Source organism: Hypanus sabinus, chromosome 9, assembly GCF_030144855.1.
Source record: "Hypanus sabinus isolate sHypSab1 chromosome 9, sHypSab1.hap1, whole genome shotgun sequence".
NCBI lineage: Eukaryota > Metazoa > Chordata > Chondrichthyes > Myliobatiformes > Dasyatidae > Hypanus > Hypanus sabinus.
Window position 1 is genome coordinate 10,050,277 of NC_082714.1, and position 18,981 is coordinate 10,069,257.

Consider the following 18,981-nt stretch of genomic DNA (forward strand, 5'->3'; position numbering starts at 1 on the left):
CCAGGAGTCTCTTAAAAGACCCTATCGTTTCCGCCTCCACCACCGCCACTGGCAGCCCATTCCATGCACTCACCAGTCTCTATGTAAAAAAACCTTACCCCTGACATGTGAGTTTCTTTACATCTTTATCACTACTCAGTCCCACATGGTTTTGTAATCAACAAACTTGAAAATGTTACACAAATACTGACCAGCTTGCTGAGTACTTCTAATATTTTCTGTTTTTATTTCAGATTACCGCATCTGCATTTTGTTTTAGTTTTTTTTAAATGACAGCACAACTACTAATGCTGCTGTCACTATTATGTGTTACTGACTACAACTTCAGGATTCTTACATACGTGGTTTAACATTGAAATCAGCATGCCTTTACATATACCTGTTTGCACTCTTCCCCACTGAAGTCAAAGAAATATTTAAACTGATGTGAATTTAAATTACATAGGAATTACACCCTAAAAACCTAATACTATTTAATTCATTTACACCGAGGGGTACATATTGCTAAGTAAAGACTTGAGGGTCCTTTAAATTTTAAATATTACAAATGACCGTCAGAGAAAAAGAAATTCTATTTAAAAACTCTGCAAAATTAAAAAAATTAGAACTTCAAGAAATTCTAAAATAAGCTATTATCACTGTTAAAGTCGGTATTTTTGTAAAAGGTTCCTGAATGATAATTTATCAAGTAAAACTGATATTTTGCTTATTTTTCTATATTTGAAAAATTACTTTATGTATCCAGAGATCACTGCAACAGATATGCATGAAAATATATATTTTAAATTTCAGAAGCTTAAGAACATTAACATAAACCCTAATAATCAAATTAAGACCATTTCTTATCTTCTCTTGATCTGTATTACTGGTATTATAAACAATGTTTCATGGCATGTAGCTCCTCTTTCCTTTGGAAGCTGCAGTGATTAAACCTTTTCCAGTTAAGTACTGAAGGTCATTAAGAACATGACTTAAAATTAGGCTTAGCCATATTAAAAGAAAAACTTAAGAATTTTTTTAAAGTATTCCTGATATGACTATAAAATATTAATAGGAAAAAGCTCAATCCATTCAAATCTATTTAGTTTGCTTAGGGCATGTGAAAGTACACAAGCATACAACACCATCTTCCTCATGTGCCAATTCACACTTAATTAGATTATAACTAAACATTACAGATGACGTTATTTTGATACCACCCTATTTTCCACCCATCCACATAGGAAACCATTACGTGTATTATTTCCATTAAAAAGCTCAAATCGGATTAGATACCTTGAGGGTTAGAGTTCAGTCACAAAATTCCACTCACGATGTTCAATCTATGACAGAGTACCAAAAATGTCAACCATTTCACTTTCCTTGTGTTGTGCTGCAGGGCTACTTGAGGTCAGACACAGGAAAGTGCTTTTTTTTTGGACCTTTAACAAAATATCGAGGTATGAAGCCTTCACTTCAGACAAGCTACATGTGTGGCAGAGATTAATGTTAAACATCGTTGCCAACTGACCCAAAATGGAGACCTTGCTCAGGAATTCTTCATACATCTTGCGCTTCCTCAATGTGCTACCCTGTTTAAAATGAAAATGTAAAATGTTACTGCATCCGCTCATTTCCATATTTGTTATCTCTCATTTTCATTTGAGCACTTGAGACTTGCTGGTGCGCTATTTAGTACTTTGGACAAGAACTCAGCAAAAAGAATACAGCTAGCATTACTTTTCAAAGATAAGCATTTATTTATTGAGATACAGAGTGGAATAGGTCCTTCTGGGCCTTCGAGCTGCACCGCCCAGTAATCCCCCGATTTAATCCTGTCTAATCTTGGGACAATTTACAATGACCAATTAACCTATGTCTTTGGATTGTGGGAGGAAACCAGAGCACTGGGAGGAAACCCATGTGGACATGGGGAGAACATACAAACCCCTTACAGGCAGTGGTGGGAATTGTACCCGGGTCACCTGTGCTGTAAAGCGTTGTGCTAACCACTACAATACTGTGCTGCCATTTTTTCATTCAAAAATTCCAAACTAGAAAATAAACACAATAGCTGCTGCAAGATATCTATCTGGGCAGCAGGTAGCATAGCGGTTAGTGTAATTCTATTACAGCATCAACAACCTGGATTAAATTCCACCGCTCTCTGTAAGGAGTTTGTACATTCTCCCCATGACCATGAGGGTGTCTTCTGGGTCCTCTGATACCCTCCCCCCCCCCCAAATTTTCAAAAGACAAATGGGTTAGTAGGTTAATTGGTCATATGGGTGTAATTGGGTGTGGCTCATTGGGCCTGTTACTGTGCTGTGTATCCTCTAAATAAATAAGTATTTGAAGACCATTTTGGGCCAATGATCTGTCATGTGCATACTTCAAACTACTAAAAGCAAATGAATTAAATTCACATGATGATTCAAGTGCACTAGCTTGTGTTCACATGGAAAAAAAAGATCAAAATTACATAATGGAAACTCTCCTACACCAATCCCACCCCTTGCAGAAGTCAGACATCAAAATTGAACTTAACCTATTCAGTCATTCTAAAGAGCCCTAATTACAGGGATCCTAGATAAATCATCAGCGTGACTACCAGTTTTCTACATTCAAAGGAAAAAGGAATCACTAATTGAAATCTACAAAACACCTGGTATCCCACGAGATAAAAACCAAATTTTACTTAATACTCACCAAAAGCCAGAAGCCTGGCTAACCTTTAATTGTACATTTGAACAATTATATTCACTCAAACAGGTCAGCAAATTATACAAAAAGATCTGGATGATTGTACAAGCTTCACATTCTAAGCCAGATTTATATACTTATTTAAAACATGGTATGCCATCAGTTGCTATTTTAAGCCTAAAAGGGATAAAGCACCATCACAAATAGTCACAATACTGACATTTTAAATGTTATGAGACCTGACAGCTTATACTCCTCTTTTGAACCTGAATACCCTCTAGTTATTCTACACAGCTTTGCACATATACATGGTTATTACTGAGGTCTCAGAACTGTTTACTGCCTCAGGTATAGACAAAAAGGACAGACAGTACAAAAACATCATGGGAGACAATTCTTATCCAAAATTATAATGTGGACTGGTAGGCAAATATTTTGATAATGATTTGCTGAAACAACCTATGACATTATAAAAATAATTAGTCAAGAATTTTTAAAAAACTTAAAAAAAATTTTAAAATTCTCAAAATATTGTCCTGGTTATAAGTGTTGGCTTTGATGAACAAGCATGCATTATACTTTAAACATCACAAGAAAATTAAGCAAAATATTACTTCTTATAAAGGCTATATTTGCAACTTCATGAATAAAATTTTATAGCAGTAAGGAATTACTAGAGTCATAGAGTAGTACAGCACAGAAACAGGCCCTTTGGCCTATATAGTCCTTGCTGAACCTATACACAGTGGCTATTTTATTTGATACACTTGTACTTTCTGCTCCTTAATATAAGTATCTAATCAGCCAATCATGTGGTAGCAACTCAATGCATAAAAGCATGTTGACATAGTCAAGAGGTTCAGCTGTTGTTCAAACCGAACAACAGAAACAGGAAAACGTGTGTTCTGACTGACTTCAATCATGGAATAATTGTTGGCGCCAAACGGGGTGGTTTCAGTATCTCAGAAACAACTGATGTCTTAGGATTTGCACGCACTACAGTCTCTACTAGGGGTGTTTCCAACCTTTTTTATTCTGTGGACTCCTACCATTAACCGAGACAGAATGCTCAGTGAAAACCTGCATCAAGGACCACAGGAGGTGTATCTGTTTGGGTTACCCAAAGAAAATGGCAGTAGCAGAACACTGCACTCGTAACAGCCACAGGATTCACTTCAACAGCACAAAACTACTGTGCCACATCCATGGCTTTTGGAGCTGCCTGATAAAGGAAGCCATTGAAATAAAACTCGAGGAAAAGAACTTTAACAAAGCCAAAGCTCTCACTCAAAGTAAGAGCTGGAATTCAATAGTAAACAAGGTGGGAGAGCGGAAACCTGATTGGATGAAGACTAACCAATCAGGAGGGATGGACCACAGGGGTATAAATACCACTGGTATAGACATACCCAGCCATCATCCTAGAAGATGGCAGAGTTTATCATTGAAACATCGGTTATAATTGATAGTGGAAGCCTGAGAAGAGTTTAATCATATGCGCTGGGAAAGCACTATGTCCTTTTTCCCCTGCTCTACAGTTAACAGAAGATGGTTTGGAAAACAAAAAACATTCAGTGAGTGGTAGTTCTGTGAGCAAAAACAGCTTGCTAATGAGAAGGATCGGGGGAGAATGGTTCAAGCTGACAGGAAGACAACAGTAACTCAGATGATCATGTGTTACAACAGTGGTGTGCAGAAGAGCATGCCAAACCTTGAACTGGATGGGCTCTAGCAGAAGACCGCACAGGTTCCAAGGTAATAAAGTGGCCACTGAGTGTAGTTTCTTCAGGACATAAACTGTACCATAAAGTTGCCCCTTCTCAAAGACCAATGCTTCAAAATGCTGACAAAAAGGCCCATAAATAATGTTTATACAAAATTTTCTTCTAGGATTACAAATAGCACCTGATACTGCAGATCAAATGTGCACTGACATCCATACCTACATTAGCACCACTGCTTACAATGCCCCAGACTGCCTCTATGCTTCATGAATTTACCTCTTTGCACTACCTAGCGACCCACCCAAGGAGAGGCAACAATTTACTTGCCCTTCTTCCAATCTAGTCTGCTATTTTTGGTGCAGCTTGGGCAATGACTGTGTTCTCTACACAGGAGTGCCTGCTTTTTCCATTCACCACTCAATCCCCACTCTAACTTGTATCTATGGCCACCTGCACAGCTACAACAAGGCCCAATGGAAGCACAGGAAATGAAACCCTTCTTCACCGTTCACATTGCAACCTGCAGGACTCAATATTGAATTCTCCAGTATCTATAAAGCTTGTATCAGAACTGGCCATTTGCACAAGCCATTCCTCTCACCTCAGCTTATTTTTATCCACTTGTGTATTCTAGCCTGCTGGGCATGTCGATGCAACATCAGCCAGACTTCACAACACAGACAATTCCACAGAGCAGGAACTCGCAACCTTTTTTATGCCATGGAACATAAAACATAGAAATCTACAGCACATTACAGGCTCTTCAGCCCACAATGTTGTACTGACCATTTAACCTACTCTAGAAACTGCCTAGAATTTCCCTAATACATTGCCCTCTATTTTTCTAAGCTCCATGTACCTATCTAAGAGTCTCTTAAAGGACCCTATTGTAACTGCCTCTACAACCATTGCTGGCAGTGCATTCCACGCACCCACCACTCTTTGTGTGAAAAGCACGAACTCTGACATCCCCCCTGTACCTATGTCCAAGCACCTTAGAACTATGCCCCCTCGTGTTAGCCATTTCAGCCCTGGGGAAAAAGCCTCTGGCTAAACACACTGTCAATGCCTCTCATCATCTTAGATACCTCCATCAGGTCACCTCTCATCCTCCATCACTCCAAGGAGAAAAGGCCAAGTTCACTCAATCTATTCTCATAAGGCACACTCTCCAATCTAGGCAACATTCTTGTAGATTTCCTCTGCACTCTTTCTGAAGTATCCACAACGTAAGGTATGATCTGCCCTTGACAAAGCCATGCTGAAAAATACCATTAAGAAAGGGGTCCATGGACCCCAGGCTGCTGTAGACAACGGTTCAGTGTCTGTTCAGCATTTCACGTTATTACCAACGTTCCCACATCCTCTCTACTGCTTAGATCATCATCCTCTTGTTTTCCCTTCTGATGAAACTTCAAGTGGTTTCTCTTTCATTAGACGCTGCTTGACTAGCTGAGTTTGTCCAGCATATCTGTTTCTGCTTACAGTCTCAGGTTCATTATAATCCAGAAGATGGTTCAATCTCCATATCCTCTCCAACAGAAGGACTGCTTATGTACACTTCTATAACATCAGGTATCTCTATAACTTCCTCATTTTGTTATTCCAATGCTCTGTCTCCCAGGTCTGTTTTTTTCTATTTATCTAAATACCTGCTGTACATGACCAGTCCTGGACTAAAGTCCCATTCACTCATCATCCATCTTCTTAATCTGGCATCTTCCCTCTTCCTTTTCAGTCCTGAAGAAGGGTTTCAGCCCAAAACATCGACTGTTTATTCATTTCCATAGATGTTGCCTGGTCTTCTGAATTCTTCCAGCATTTTGTGTGTGTTGCTTTGGATTTCCAGCATTTGCAGACTTTCTTGTGTTTATGATTCCCAGCATGGTTTTTGTGATGTGGTCATCACTGATGCCAGAATTTGCAGAATGGTCATTAGGGTGGTGGTAGAATTTCTACTCTTGCAGCCACAGCATTTATTACTGATCTAGTCTGCTTTCTAGTTAATGGTTACTCTCAGGATATCAAAGATGGGGACACATAATGCTGTTGTATGTCAAGATAATTGGTTAAGCTCCCTCTTTGAAGATGTTCCTCTGTGGCAAGTTGTAATGGAATAGATCTCTGCTGCTGCTAATTTTTCTGTGGCTCTTGGATAAGCTTGAGTTTCCAAAAGCACTAAATTTGATATGCTTCTCTTAACTTCCGTGCATAGCTTCACCTAACCTTTCTCTGTAAATTCCTATAACCTTAAACCCATTCTCCCTCCAAAAGCCCCAGCCACCAACATCACCTCTTAATTCTGGTGTGATGTGCATACCTTCCTTCCTTTACTCAAACATTGATAGTAGAGCCTTGGGCTACTTGGACTGACTAACAGCAATTCCTCTTTTGAAAGTGAGTCAGAGAGATGCAGCAATTTAAGAACTTCTTCAAATACTATCTCTTTAGTCCATTTCAATTATATCCTTTCCCATACTTTTTTCTTTCTAGACCTTGCCAGGATACCACTGACTGAATGGAAGACAGTTCATATAATATACCCAAAACTCCAATCGATATTCCTTCGCTGAAGTGCTGATGAGATACCCCCACCCCCTGGACAAAGAGGAAAGCAAAGTTAAGGAATTGTCCTTGGAATTTATTTTTGAGAATACAATAATTTAGTATTTATCTTCCTCCAATCATATTCTGCCCCATAACAGAAAGCGTGAACAAAAATTCTTTGCTTTTTCAAATGATTCCTGTTTAATCAGGTGCTTTCAATACTAACACATTCAAAACTCATGAACAAAAAGCTGAATTCTAAACAAAAGATTCAAGTGTGTTTTTTGCAAATTTAGAAAATGTTAATAATTACATGTTGGATTTTATTAATTGGTCAAATGAGTTTATGAGTCATAGAGCAATACAGCACAGATACAGGCCTTTCAGATCAATCAGTCCATGCTGACCTTAGTGCCCACCCAGCTCATTTTAATTTCCAGTCAAATCCCTCTAAGCCAAGGGGTTGAGTGTCCATGGACTCCTTGCTTAATAGTACTGGTCCATGCATAAAAATGGTTAGGAACCCCTGCTCTAAGCCCTTCCCTTCCATGTACTGGTCCAACTGCCTCTCGAAGAATACCATTGTACCTGCCTAACTATTACTTCTGCCAACTCATCCAATATAGTCACCACCATCTGTGTGAAAAAATTGTCACTCAGGTCCCTTTTAAATCTTTCCCCTTTCACCTTAAGTCTAATATTGGATTCCCCTACCCTGGGCAAAAGTGTTCTCTTTCACCCCAAATCTAATTTTGGATTCCTCTACCTTGGAGAAAGCACTTACTTTCCATCGCATCTATACCTCTCCTAAGTTTAAATACCTCTAAACTTACCCTTATTCTCCAATGTTCCAAAGAATATAGACTTGGGCCTGGCCAACCTCTCCCTATAATGGGCAACATCCACATAAAACTTTTCTCCACTCTTTCTAGTTTAGCCACATCTTTTCTATGACAGTTTACCACAGTACTCCAAATGTGGCCTCACCAACAACTTGTACAGTGGCAAACATAATGTTCCACCCAACTCCTACACTCAGTGTTCTGCCTGATGAAGGCCAGTATCCTCGAACTAGCTGCCATTTACCTAGAATTAGAAAGTGTTAACAATAAGTTAACAAACTTTTGTTTTGGCCTGAAAACATTTTGAAACTTAAAAAAAACCTAGTTTGAACTTGATACCATGCAAAGGTTATTTGCTTTCAGTATTCATTCACTGTGCTTATGAAATAGAGTGAAAAAGTTACAAATGCAAATGTCTTCCCTTACACTTTCTTGGGGGGGGAAGTCAAACAGCTCTTAAATTCTTGTTAATTAGCTTTTCTCTGTGTTAACTATTCAAAACTTTGCCAAATATTCCTTTAAATTTAAATTTTACTTGCTCTATCAATGAAATACTCCCACACCTCTGGACTCACTTTCATCTCATGTTCTTGATGTTTTTTGTTTATTTATTTATTAATTATTCCTTCTTTCTTTTGTATTTGCAGTTTGTTGTCCTTTGAACACCCAAGCTGGTCTGGTCTTTCATTAATTCTGTTATGGTGACTATTCATTATGGATTTACTGAGTGTGTCTGCAAGAAAATAGATCTCAGGGTTGTATATGGCGACATTTATATACTTTGATAATAAACTTACTTTGAAAACCTCCCTTGTACAGCATAAGCCATTTAACTTGCAAAGTATAAGACTACACCAGCAAACCTCAAGACCAAAATACCAGAGAGAAAAATGCATTGGCATAAATCAATAAAATTTTACCACTATGATTTGAAATTTAATACAATTATTAGGTATAATTAGAAAAGGTGACAATTATCTGAACATTAACTAGTTCCAAGAAACAGTCTAAAGAAACAAACAAGTAAACAAATAGGCTCGTGAGGAAGGCAGATGTGACGTCAACATTCATTTCGAGAGGACTAGAATATAAAACCAGGGATGTAACATTAAGGCTTTATAAAGCCCTGGTGAGGCTTCACTTGGAGTATTGTGAGCAGTTATCTAAGGAAGAATGTGCTGACATTGGAGAGGGTCCAAAGCAGGTTCACGAAAGTGATTCTGGGATTGAAAGGCATGTCATACGAGGAGTGTTTGATGGCTCTGGGCCTCTACTCACCGGAATTCAGAAGAATGAGGGATGACCTCATTGAAACTTATCAAATGTTAAAAGGCCTCAAAAGAGTGGATGTAGAGAAAATGCTTCAAATGGAGGGAAAGTCGAATAGAAGGATATCCTTTTAGAATGGAGATAAGGAGGAATTTCTTTAGCCAGAAAGTGGTGAATCTGGAATTTGTTGCCACAGGTGGCTGTGGAAGCCAAATCATTGGTTATATTTAAGGCAGAGGTTAATAGAATCTTGATTAATCAGGGCATGAAGGAATACAGGGTGAAGGCAGGAGACTGGGGCTGACAGGGAAAGTGGATCAGCCATGATGAAATGGAGCAGACTTGATGAGCCAAATGGCCCAATTCTGGTCCTATATCTTATTCTATTTTGATTATGCAATCTCATTGGAAGGAAGTTGCCATTCAACAATGAGAAATCTGCTATTAATGACAAATATTTACACAGAGCGATACAACACAGAAAAAGGCCCTTTGGCCCAACTCATCTATGCAAGGTGCCCAACTAAGGTAGTCACCTTTGTAGGTGTTTGGCCCATATCCTTCTGAACCTTTCTGATCAATGTACTTATTCAAATGTCTTTTAATCTAGTCCAAGGGTTCCCCAATCTTTTTAATGCTATGGATCAATACCATTAAGCACGGAGTCCATGAACAAATCTATGTTCATTTATAAAAAGTTTAGAGAAGCTTTTAGAGGACGAGCAGGAAATCACCACAAGGGCACTGGTGCCCTGGAACTTGCTCAAAGGGTAACTGAGGCAGTGGAAACATTCATATTTATCTCAAAGGATTTATTCAGTTTGTTGCTTCTATTCTAATCGAAATGCTCACAGTAAATGTTTCACAAAAAAGTACAAAACCTGACAAATTACTTTTGAATGTTTGATGTAGTGTAGCAATTTGCTTTGTGTTTTATCAAACCTATAAATTCAAAGCAACCGCAAAATGGCATTTGCGAATTAGATAATCAGATAGATTTCACTCATACATTACTCTGTGTGAAAACAACATTATTGCAGTAGCTTTAACTATAATGTTAAAATTATAATAGGCTAACTAAATAACCACTATGGTACCATGAAATCAAGGAGCCTGAGGAGAAATTAAATCAAGATGATTAAAGTTTTAGACTTAAAAGATGACTTTCCCCTGGTATTTCAGTTTCAGTTAATAGTTGAATGGAATAAAGGGGCTTTCAAGAAAATAAATTCACCCACGAAGTACTGGGTTCTAGAAACTCACCTTCTAAATGAATGAATGTGGAAGCAGATCCCTCAGTATATAAAAAAAAATCATCTGGAAAGATGCTCACAGAAACATAATTTTAAAGATTATGGACCAAGAACTGGGAGTAAACAAAAAGGATCAATTTTTGGATGACATGGACATAATGGACTGAATGTCCTATTCATAGGCCATCATTTTCTGATACTAAATTCTGTGTGTATACAAAAAGTTTTACTGATTTCAAGAACTTGTTTAAGATGTGGTATGGTTCCTAAAGAACTGTTCAATGTCCAGTTTTAGAACAATAGAAAAATATTTTTATATGCAATTATTAATCAATTCAAAAAGAATTGCAAATGGATATTATTAACATAATACAGACCATTAGAATGCGTCTATAGCTATCCCTGTCAATTCCCCACAGTTTGAGATCTGTCTTGGCCTTGACAGTTGCTGCTCTTGGAGTGCCATAGATCAGTGCAAGTTCTCCAAAACTACCTCCTTCTCCAATGTTTGTAACCCATTCTCCATTGACATAGACCTAGGCAAAAATAAAACAATTTGTCAACACTGATGTCCATGGTCTTCTTTTTTATCCTGGATAATCTTTGCCAGGGGAAAATGGGGAGGGGGAAGGGTACTGGTGCAAAACAGAATAAAGTCATAATGGTCTAATGATTTTTTTGTGCAAGTGATAAACAAAACATTCAAGTTGTGCACAGAATTGGTTATCATAGTCATGTCCTAAGATACAGTGTAAAGCTTGTCTTGCATAGTGTTCATACAGATCAAATCATTACACAGTGTATTGAGGTAGAACAAGGTAAAGGATGCCTTTCTACTGCAATGCAACTTGCTTTAAAAGTTCTAATCTACTAACTTTTATTGAATCCCAGATACTTTGTGCATTTCTTGATATGGTTGAAACAACAAGAACTAATTTAAAAAATCATAATCAAACAGAACTGATGCTATTTATAAAACAGTCTCACGAAGTGCATTTCTTCAAGAAAGGAGCAATTTCAAGATGGCGGGACAGGTCCATACAAGTGCATGAAGATAACTTGGCGAAAAGAAAATGGTTCAACTGAATCTACCAAGTAAAACATTGTAATATATTTGAAAAGGCTCTAATACTAGCAAAAAACTGGAAAGCCCAAAAATTTTTAAGAGTTCGACAGAGCGCAAAAGAAATTGATAAGAGGGTGCCACAACAGTGTAGCAATGAGTGTTTAAACTATAACATCTCGAGGAGTTCCAGAGTTTACAGTACAATTCCAGCTCCATCTATAAGGAGTGTATGTCTTCCCTGTGGAATTCAGGGTTTTCTCTGGATGATCCAGTTTCCTCCCACAGTTCAAAGCCATACCTATTAGGTTAATAAGTCATTGTAAATTATCCAATGTTTAGGGTTAATCAGTTTTGTCAGGTGGCATGGCTCTGAGGGCCTACTCTGCAGTGTATCGCCAAATAAATAGAAAGGAGAGATAAAATTATAGTTTAATAAAAAACAATTACAAAGAATGACATAGGTAGGCAGTGAGACAATTAGGTTGAGAAAAATTATATTGGGGAATAAGGAAATGACAAAAACAAATATTTTGTGTTGATCTTCACAAGAGAGAGAAGACCTTCTGGAAATAGTTAATGCTGCAGGTCTACAGTAAAATGAGGAGTTCAAAGAGATTAAGCATTAGTTTAAAAAAAATACTGGAGAAATTAGTAGGACTGGACAGTGATAAATCTCCAGGCGCTGATGACAATTTGATGGTGGTGGTGAAAGAGATAATGGATGCACTGGCTGTCATCTTCTATGTATTCTAGAACAGTTCTCACAGATTGGGAGATAACAAATGTAACCCCACTACTTAAGAGGAGGAAAAATGGGAACTGTTAACCTGACATTAGTGGGATTTACAAAGCTGGGAATGATTACAAAGGATGTGGTAACACTGCATTTAAAACATAATAACAGGACTGGTGAGAGTCAACATTGTTCCAAAGCGAAATCATCTTTGTCTAATCCGTTAAGAATATTTTGGAGATTTAACAAGTGGAATTAATTAAGGGTAAACCAGATGATATAGATAATTGGATTTTAAGAAGGTCTTCGATAAAGGTACTGCATGAGAGCCATTAATTAGAAATTACGTGAAATATACTGGGGTCAATATACTGATGAGAGTGTCTAACTGACAGAAAAATAGAAACATAAATAAACATTATCTTTGGGCTGGGAGGTTCTGAAAAGTGGGGTGCTACAGGGCCTCAGCTCCTAGCAATCTTTAACAATAACTTGATCTCCTCCTCCAAGTGCTGAGTTTGCCAATGATAAGATGATGTATGGCAGTGTAGATAGTGAGGAGGATGCATCAAGGTGTGTTACAGACAAGTGAACCAGCAATGACACAACAGATTGACGATAATGTGGAGAAATGTGAGGTCATCCACTTTGTTAAAAAATAGAAATATTTAAACTGGTGAGAGACTGGAAGGTGTTGTTTAGGGGCAGTTGGAGGTCCTTGTAAAATAAGTAACTGAAAGCTAGTATACAGGTACAGTAAGCAATTTTAAAGTTCAAATGATAAATCCTTTTGTAATAAGAACCAATTTAGGTACAAAGTAGAGATGTTTTGCTCCACTTTTATATGGAACTAGTGAAACCACATCTGGAACATTGTATATAGTTCCAGAGTCTACATCAAGGAAAGATACATTTGCAAAGACCAAGTGCAGCAAAGCTTTATCAGACTGATTCCTGGGATGGCATTTTCATTATTTCAGGAGAGATTAAGTAGACCTGATTTAAACTTTTTTGAGGTAAGAATGAGTTATGATCTAATTTAAACTTTCAAAACTCTTATGAGGGTTGGCAGGGTATGTGTAAAAATTATGTTTACCTTTTGTTAAGTGTCAGAATCACGGTTCATAGTGTTAGGGGAATAGACATTTGGTACAGTGATAAATTGAATTTATTCACCAAGTAGGCAGTGGTAGTTCATTTGCAAATTACATTTAACACCAAGATATATATTTTATTAAAAGAATTAAGGGAATGAAGGTTTTTTCTCACAGTGAAAGATGAGGCATGAGCTTGCTGAATTGCAGAGCAAGCATAAAAGGACAACGGCTTCTTTTGCTGCTACTAATTTTGTTCTCAAAACAAATTGTTTCAACTGGTCCAGAGGACACAGGCTTTATTTGAAAAGGTTACTTTCAAATTGTTTATGAAGCTGGCTTCTCAGGATTAGCATTGATTCATTCAGATGCAAGAAGAATAAAACTTTATGATACAAGATATTAGCAATTTGAAACCTAGTTGGGACATGCTTGATAGGAAAAGCAGGCTTAGAATTTTGGTTCTGAACAATCTATACCACTGACATGTTCCATCCCTCATACTGAGTGTTATGAACTAATTGAGAAATTCTTCTTAGTCAAAAATTCCATTACTGATGTTTCAATCAGATATGAAGGCAAAAAGTGAGGCAGATGGATCATGATATTTGCTGTACAGAAATTTGCTTTCTGTTTACTAGTTGCATGATTTGTCCTCTTTTTGTCCTCATGATTTGTACACTGGATGTTTGACAGTCTTTGTTGTGTGTATTTTCCTGTGGATTCTATTGTGTTTCTTTGTTTTGTGCCTGCAAGAAGATGAATCTCAAAGTTGTATATGATATACATACTTCGATAATAAATTTGAACTTTGAACTTTAGTTAACATAAAACAAACTTACATCATGATAGAAGTGCAAATCACCTAATTATTTTCTAACATTGTGATTATAATTAAAGTAACCAGCTTTGTACAATATATCAGACCAATTTATAGCTCTATGGCTTCTAAATAGGCTTATGTACAAACAGGCCAGTCCATTTTCATTTGAGCTGATCTCATTTCACACAATTAAACAAGCAAATAAAGCACCTGGAACAAATAGCCTCGGGCACTACGTTGTGGCTTTAACAGACACTGATGTGAGGGAGCTACAGCAAGCGATCAGATGTTAAAGTGTTTCTTTGCAGTAAATTACTACACCATCAATAGATTACCCTGACAAAACAGGTGCATCGTATTTAGTGAAGGTCATCTCTGTGGAGGTCCGTAATGCCTACAGGCATTCATCAATGCCATTAAATTGTGTTTATTTGCATATAATATCTTAATTTGCATCACATATCCTTACCCTAAAATGAAAATAGAAAACCATTAAAAAACCACAATATTTCAAACACTTACATCAACTTCACCCTGATCGATTACATAGAAGTTGTCACCCTCATCACCTGGTAACAGAAATAACAAATACAATATACTTTAAATTAAGTTTAAGTTACAGAGTTTAAGTCAATAATTCTCTTCACAAAAGACTGCACTTTAGGATGTTTTAGTTGTTATGTCAAAAGACTACATGCAGTAACAAGCTAAAGAATTTCTTGACAAGCATTAAGAATATTTTAAGACCTACTCTTTATCTGAAGAAAAAAATCCTCTCTCTCAAGTTTCATAGATAAATTATTTTTTGACATGGAAACCAAGAGTCTCTGAAGTCCTTACTCAAGTTCACAGGCTCTGATCTTTCAAAAGAAGAGCTTTATAGTTGCCAGATTTGTTAAGACTGCCTAATCCACCCTCCACTTAGCCCCATCTTTTCAAGTACCAGTACTTTGTTGAGTAGCTCAATCACAAGGCTACTTCTCCTTTTCATTTATATTCAGGATTTAAACTCATGAAATCTATTTAGCCTCAAATGTCAATGTTTCTAAATGTCTAAATTTCTTTTATTCTACAACAACATTGAGATATTTTTGCCCGTTGGTGGGAGGATACTGCAGTTGTAGGATGAAATAGAAAAGTCCTTGTACCTACTTATTTTTGCTTCTAATAACCACTGGAAGAAAATACATCTCAGCAAATGTTTGTGAAGGTACATTTGAATCATACAATAATAGGAGAGAAAGAACACAAGAAATACATCCCTTAGTTCACTGTACCTGTGCCAGCTCTTTGAAAGTTGATTTGCCTGACTCAAAACTTTTTATGCATGCTCGCAAATCTTAAACCATGGGTGGCTCTGCAGCACAGGAGGGAAGGAAAAGGAGTGGGAGAGCTATAGAGATAGGGGATTCAATTGTAAGGGGAATAGATAGGCATTTCTGCGGCTGCAAACGGGAGTCCAGGATGGTATGTTGCCTCCCTGGTGCAAGGGTCAAGGATGTCTCTGAGCGGCTGCAGGACATTCTGGAATGGGAGGGTGAACAGCCAGTGGTCGTGGTGCACATAGGTACCAACGATATAGGTAAAAAACGGGATGAGGTCCTAACAAGGTGAATTTAGGGAGTTAGGAGATAAACTAAAAAGTAGGACTACAAAGGTAATAATCTCTGGATTACTACCAGTGCCACGTGCTAGTCAGAGTAGAAATAGGAGGATATTTCAGATGAATACGTGGCTTGAAAAATGGTGCAAGGGGGAGGGATTCAAATTTCTGGGGCACTGGAACCAGTTCTGGGGGAGGTGGGACCGGTATAAACAGGACGGTCTGCACCTGGGCTGGACTGGAACCAATGTCCTGGGGGAGTGTTTGCTACTGCTGTTCAGGAGGCCTTAAACTAGTGTGGCAGGGGGATGGGAACAAGTGCAGAGAGACAGAGGGGTGTAAAATGAGGGTAGAAGCAAAAAGTAGCAAGGTGAAAAGTAAAAATGGCAGGCAGGCAAATCCAGGGCAAAAAGCAAAAAGGGCCACTTTTCAACATAATTGTATAAGGGCTAAGAGTGTTGTAAAAACAAGGCTGAAGGCTTTGTGTGTCAATGTGAGGAGCACTCGTAACAAGGTGGATGAATTAAATGTGCAGATAATTATTAATGAATATGATATAGTTGGGATCACAGAGACATGGCTCTAGGGTGACCAAGGATGGGAGCTCAACATCCAGAGATATTCAATATTCAGGAGGGATAGACAGGAAAGAAAAGGAGGTGAGGTAGCATTGCTGGTTAGAGAGGAGATTAACGCAATAGAAAGGAAGGACGTAGGCCTGGAGGATGTGGAATCGATATGGGTAGAGCTGCATAACACTAAGGGGCAGAAAATGCTGGTGGGAGTTGTGTACAGGCCACCTAACAGTAGTAGTGAGGTTGGCGATGGCATTAAACAGGAAATTAGAAATGCATGCAATACAGGAACAGTAGTTATAATGGATGACTTCAATCTATATATAGATTGGGTGAACCAAATTGGTAAGGGTGCTGAGGAAGAGGATTTCTTGGAATGTATACGGGATGGTTTTCTGAACCAACATGTCGAGGAACCAACTAGAGAGCAGGCCATTCTAGATTGGGTATTGAGCAATGAGAAAAGGTTAGTTAGAAATCTTGTCGTGCGAGGCCCCTTGGGTAAGAGTGACCATAATATGGTGGAATTCTTCATTAACATGGAGAGAGACATAGTTAATTCAGAAACAAAGGTTCTGAAATTAAAGAAGGGTAACTTTGAAGGTATGAGACATGAATTAGCTAAGATAGACTGGCAAATGATACTTAAAGGGTTGACGGTGGATATGCAATGGCAAGCATTTAAAGATAGCATGGATGAACTACAACAATTGTTCATCCCAGTTTGGCAAAACAATAAACCAGGGAAGGTAGTGCACCCGTGGCTGACAAGGGAAATTAGGGATAGTATCAAGTCCAAAGAAGAAACATATAAATTAGCAAAAAAAGCGGCACACCTGAGGACTGGGAGAAATTCAGAGACCAGCAGAGGAGGACAAAGGGCTTAATTAGGAAAGGGAAAAAAGATTATGAGAGAAAGCTGGCAGGGAACATAAAAACTGACTGTAAAAGCTTTTATAGATACATGAAAAGAAAAAGATTGGTCAAGACAAATGTAGGTCCTTTACAGTCAGAAACAGGTGAATTAATCATAGGGAACAAAGACATGGCAGACTAACTGAATAACTACTTTGGTTCTGTCTTCACTAAGGGGGACATAAATAATCTTCACGAAATAGTAAGGGACCAAGGGTCTAGTGAGATGGAGGAACTGAGGAAAATACATGGTAGTAGGGAAGTGGTGTTAGGTAAATTGAAGGGATTAAAGGCAGATAAATCCCCAGGGCCAGATGGTCTGCATCCCAGAGTGCTTAATGAAGTAGCTCAAGAAATAGTGGATGCATTAGTGATAATTTTTCAAAACTCCTTAGATTCTGCATTAGTTCCTGAGGATTGGAGGGTGGCTAATGTAACCCCACTTTTTAAAAAAGGAGGGAGAGAGAAACCGGGTAATTATAGTTAGTCTGACATCGGTGGTGGGGAAAATGCTAGAGTCGGTTATCAAAGATGTGATAACAGCACATTTGGAAAGAGGCGAAATCATCGACAAAGTCAGCATGGATTTGTGAAAGGAAAATCATGTCTGATGAATCTTATAGAATTTTTTGAAGATGTAACTAGTAGAGTGGATGGGGAGAACCAGTGGATGTGGTATATTTAGATTTTCAAAAGGCTTTTGACAAGGTCCCACACAGGAGATTAGTGTGCAAACTTAAAGCACACGGTATTGGGGGTATGGTATTTATGTGGATAGAGAATTGGTTGGCAGACAGGAAGCAAAGAGTGGGAGTAAACGGGACCTTTTCAGAATGGCAGGCAGTGACTAGTGGGGTACCGCAAGGCTCAGTGCTGGGAACCCAGTTGTTTACAATATATATTAATGATCTAGACAAGGGAATTAAATGCAGCATCTCCAAGTTTGCGGATGACACGAAGCTGGGTGGCGGTGTTAGCTGTGAGGAGGATGCAAAGAGGATGCAGGGTGACTTGGATAGTTTAGGTGAGTGGGCAAATTCATGGCAGATGCAATTTAATGTGGTTAAATGTGAGGTTATCCACTTTGGTTGCAAGAACAGTAAAACAGATTATTATCTGAACAGTGGCCGATTAGGAAAAGGGGAGGTGCAACGAGACCTGGGTGTCATTATACATCAGTCATTGAAGGTGGGCATGCAGGTACAGCAGGCGGTGAAAAAGGCAAATGGTATGTCGGCATTCATAGCAAAAGGATTTGAGTACAGGAGCAGGGTGGTTCTACTGCAGTTGTACAAGGCCTTGGTGAGACCACACCTGGAATATTGTGTGAAGTTTTGGTTCCCTAATCTGAGGAAAGACATTCTTGCCATAGAGGGAGTACAGAGAAGGTTCACCAGATTGATTCCTGGGATGGCTGGACTTTCATATGAAGAAAGACTGTATCGACTAGGCTTATACTCACTGGAACTTAGAAGATTGAGGGGGGATCTTATTGAAACGTATAAAATTCTAAAGGGATTGGACAGGCTAGATGCTGGAAGATTGTTTCCGATGTTGGGGAAGTCCAGAACGAGGGTCACAGTTTAAGGATAAAGGGGAAGCTTTTTAGGACCGAGATGAGGAAAAACTTCTTCACACAGAGAGTGGTGAATCTGTGGAATTCTCTGCCACAGGAAACAGTTGAGGTTGGTTCATTGGCTATATTTAAGAGGAAGTTAGATATGGCCCTTGTGGCTAAAGGGATCAGGGGGTATGGAGAGAAAGCAGGTACAGGGTTCTGAGTTGGATGATCAGCCATGATCATACTGAATGGCAGTGCAAACTCGAAGGGCCAAATGGCCTACTCCTGCACCTA

At 38.4% G+C, this 18,981-nt stretch overlaps 1 protein-coding gene across 3 annotated transcripts in view; it reads right to left on the minus strand.

Moving 5' to 3' along the window:
• prkar1b (protein kinase, cAMP-dependent, regulatory, type I, beta) overlaps nt 1-18,981 on the minus strand; it is a 159,496-nt gene that overhangs the window by 34,639 nt on the left and 105,876 nt on the right. For all 3 annotated transcript variants that reach the window (XM_059979029.1, XM_059979032.1, XM_059979031.1), the window contains 3 exons: nt 14,556-14,602; nt 10,695-10,853; nt 1,511-1,571 (listed from right to left, as the gene is read on the minus strand). In XM_059979029.1, the coding sequence (XP_059835012.1) occupies nt 1,511-1,571; nt 10,695-10,853; nt 14,556-14,602 (267 nt within the window). The remainder of the gene's footprint in view (nt 1-1,510; nt 1,572-10,694; nt 10,854-14,555; nt 14,603-18,981) is intronic.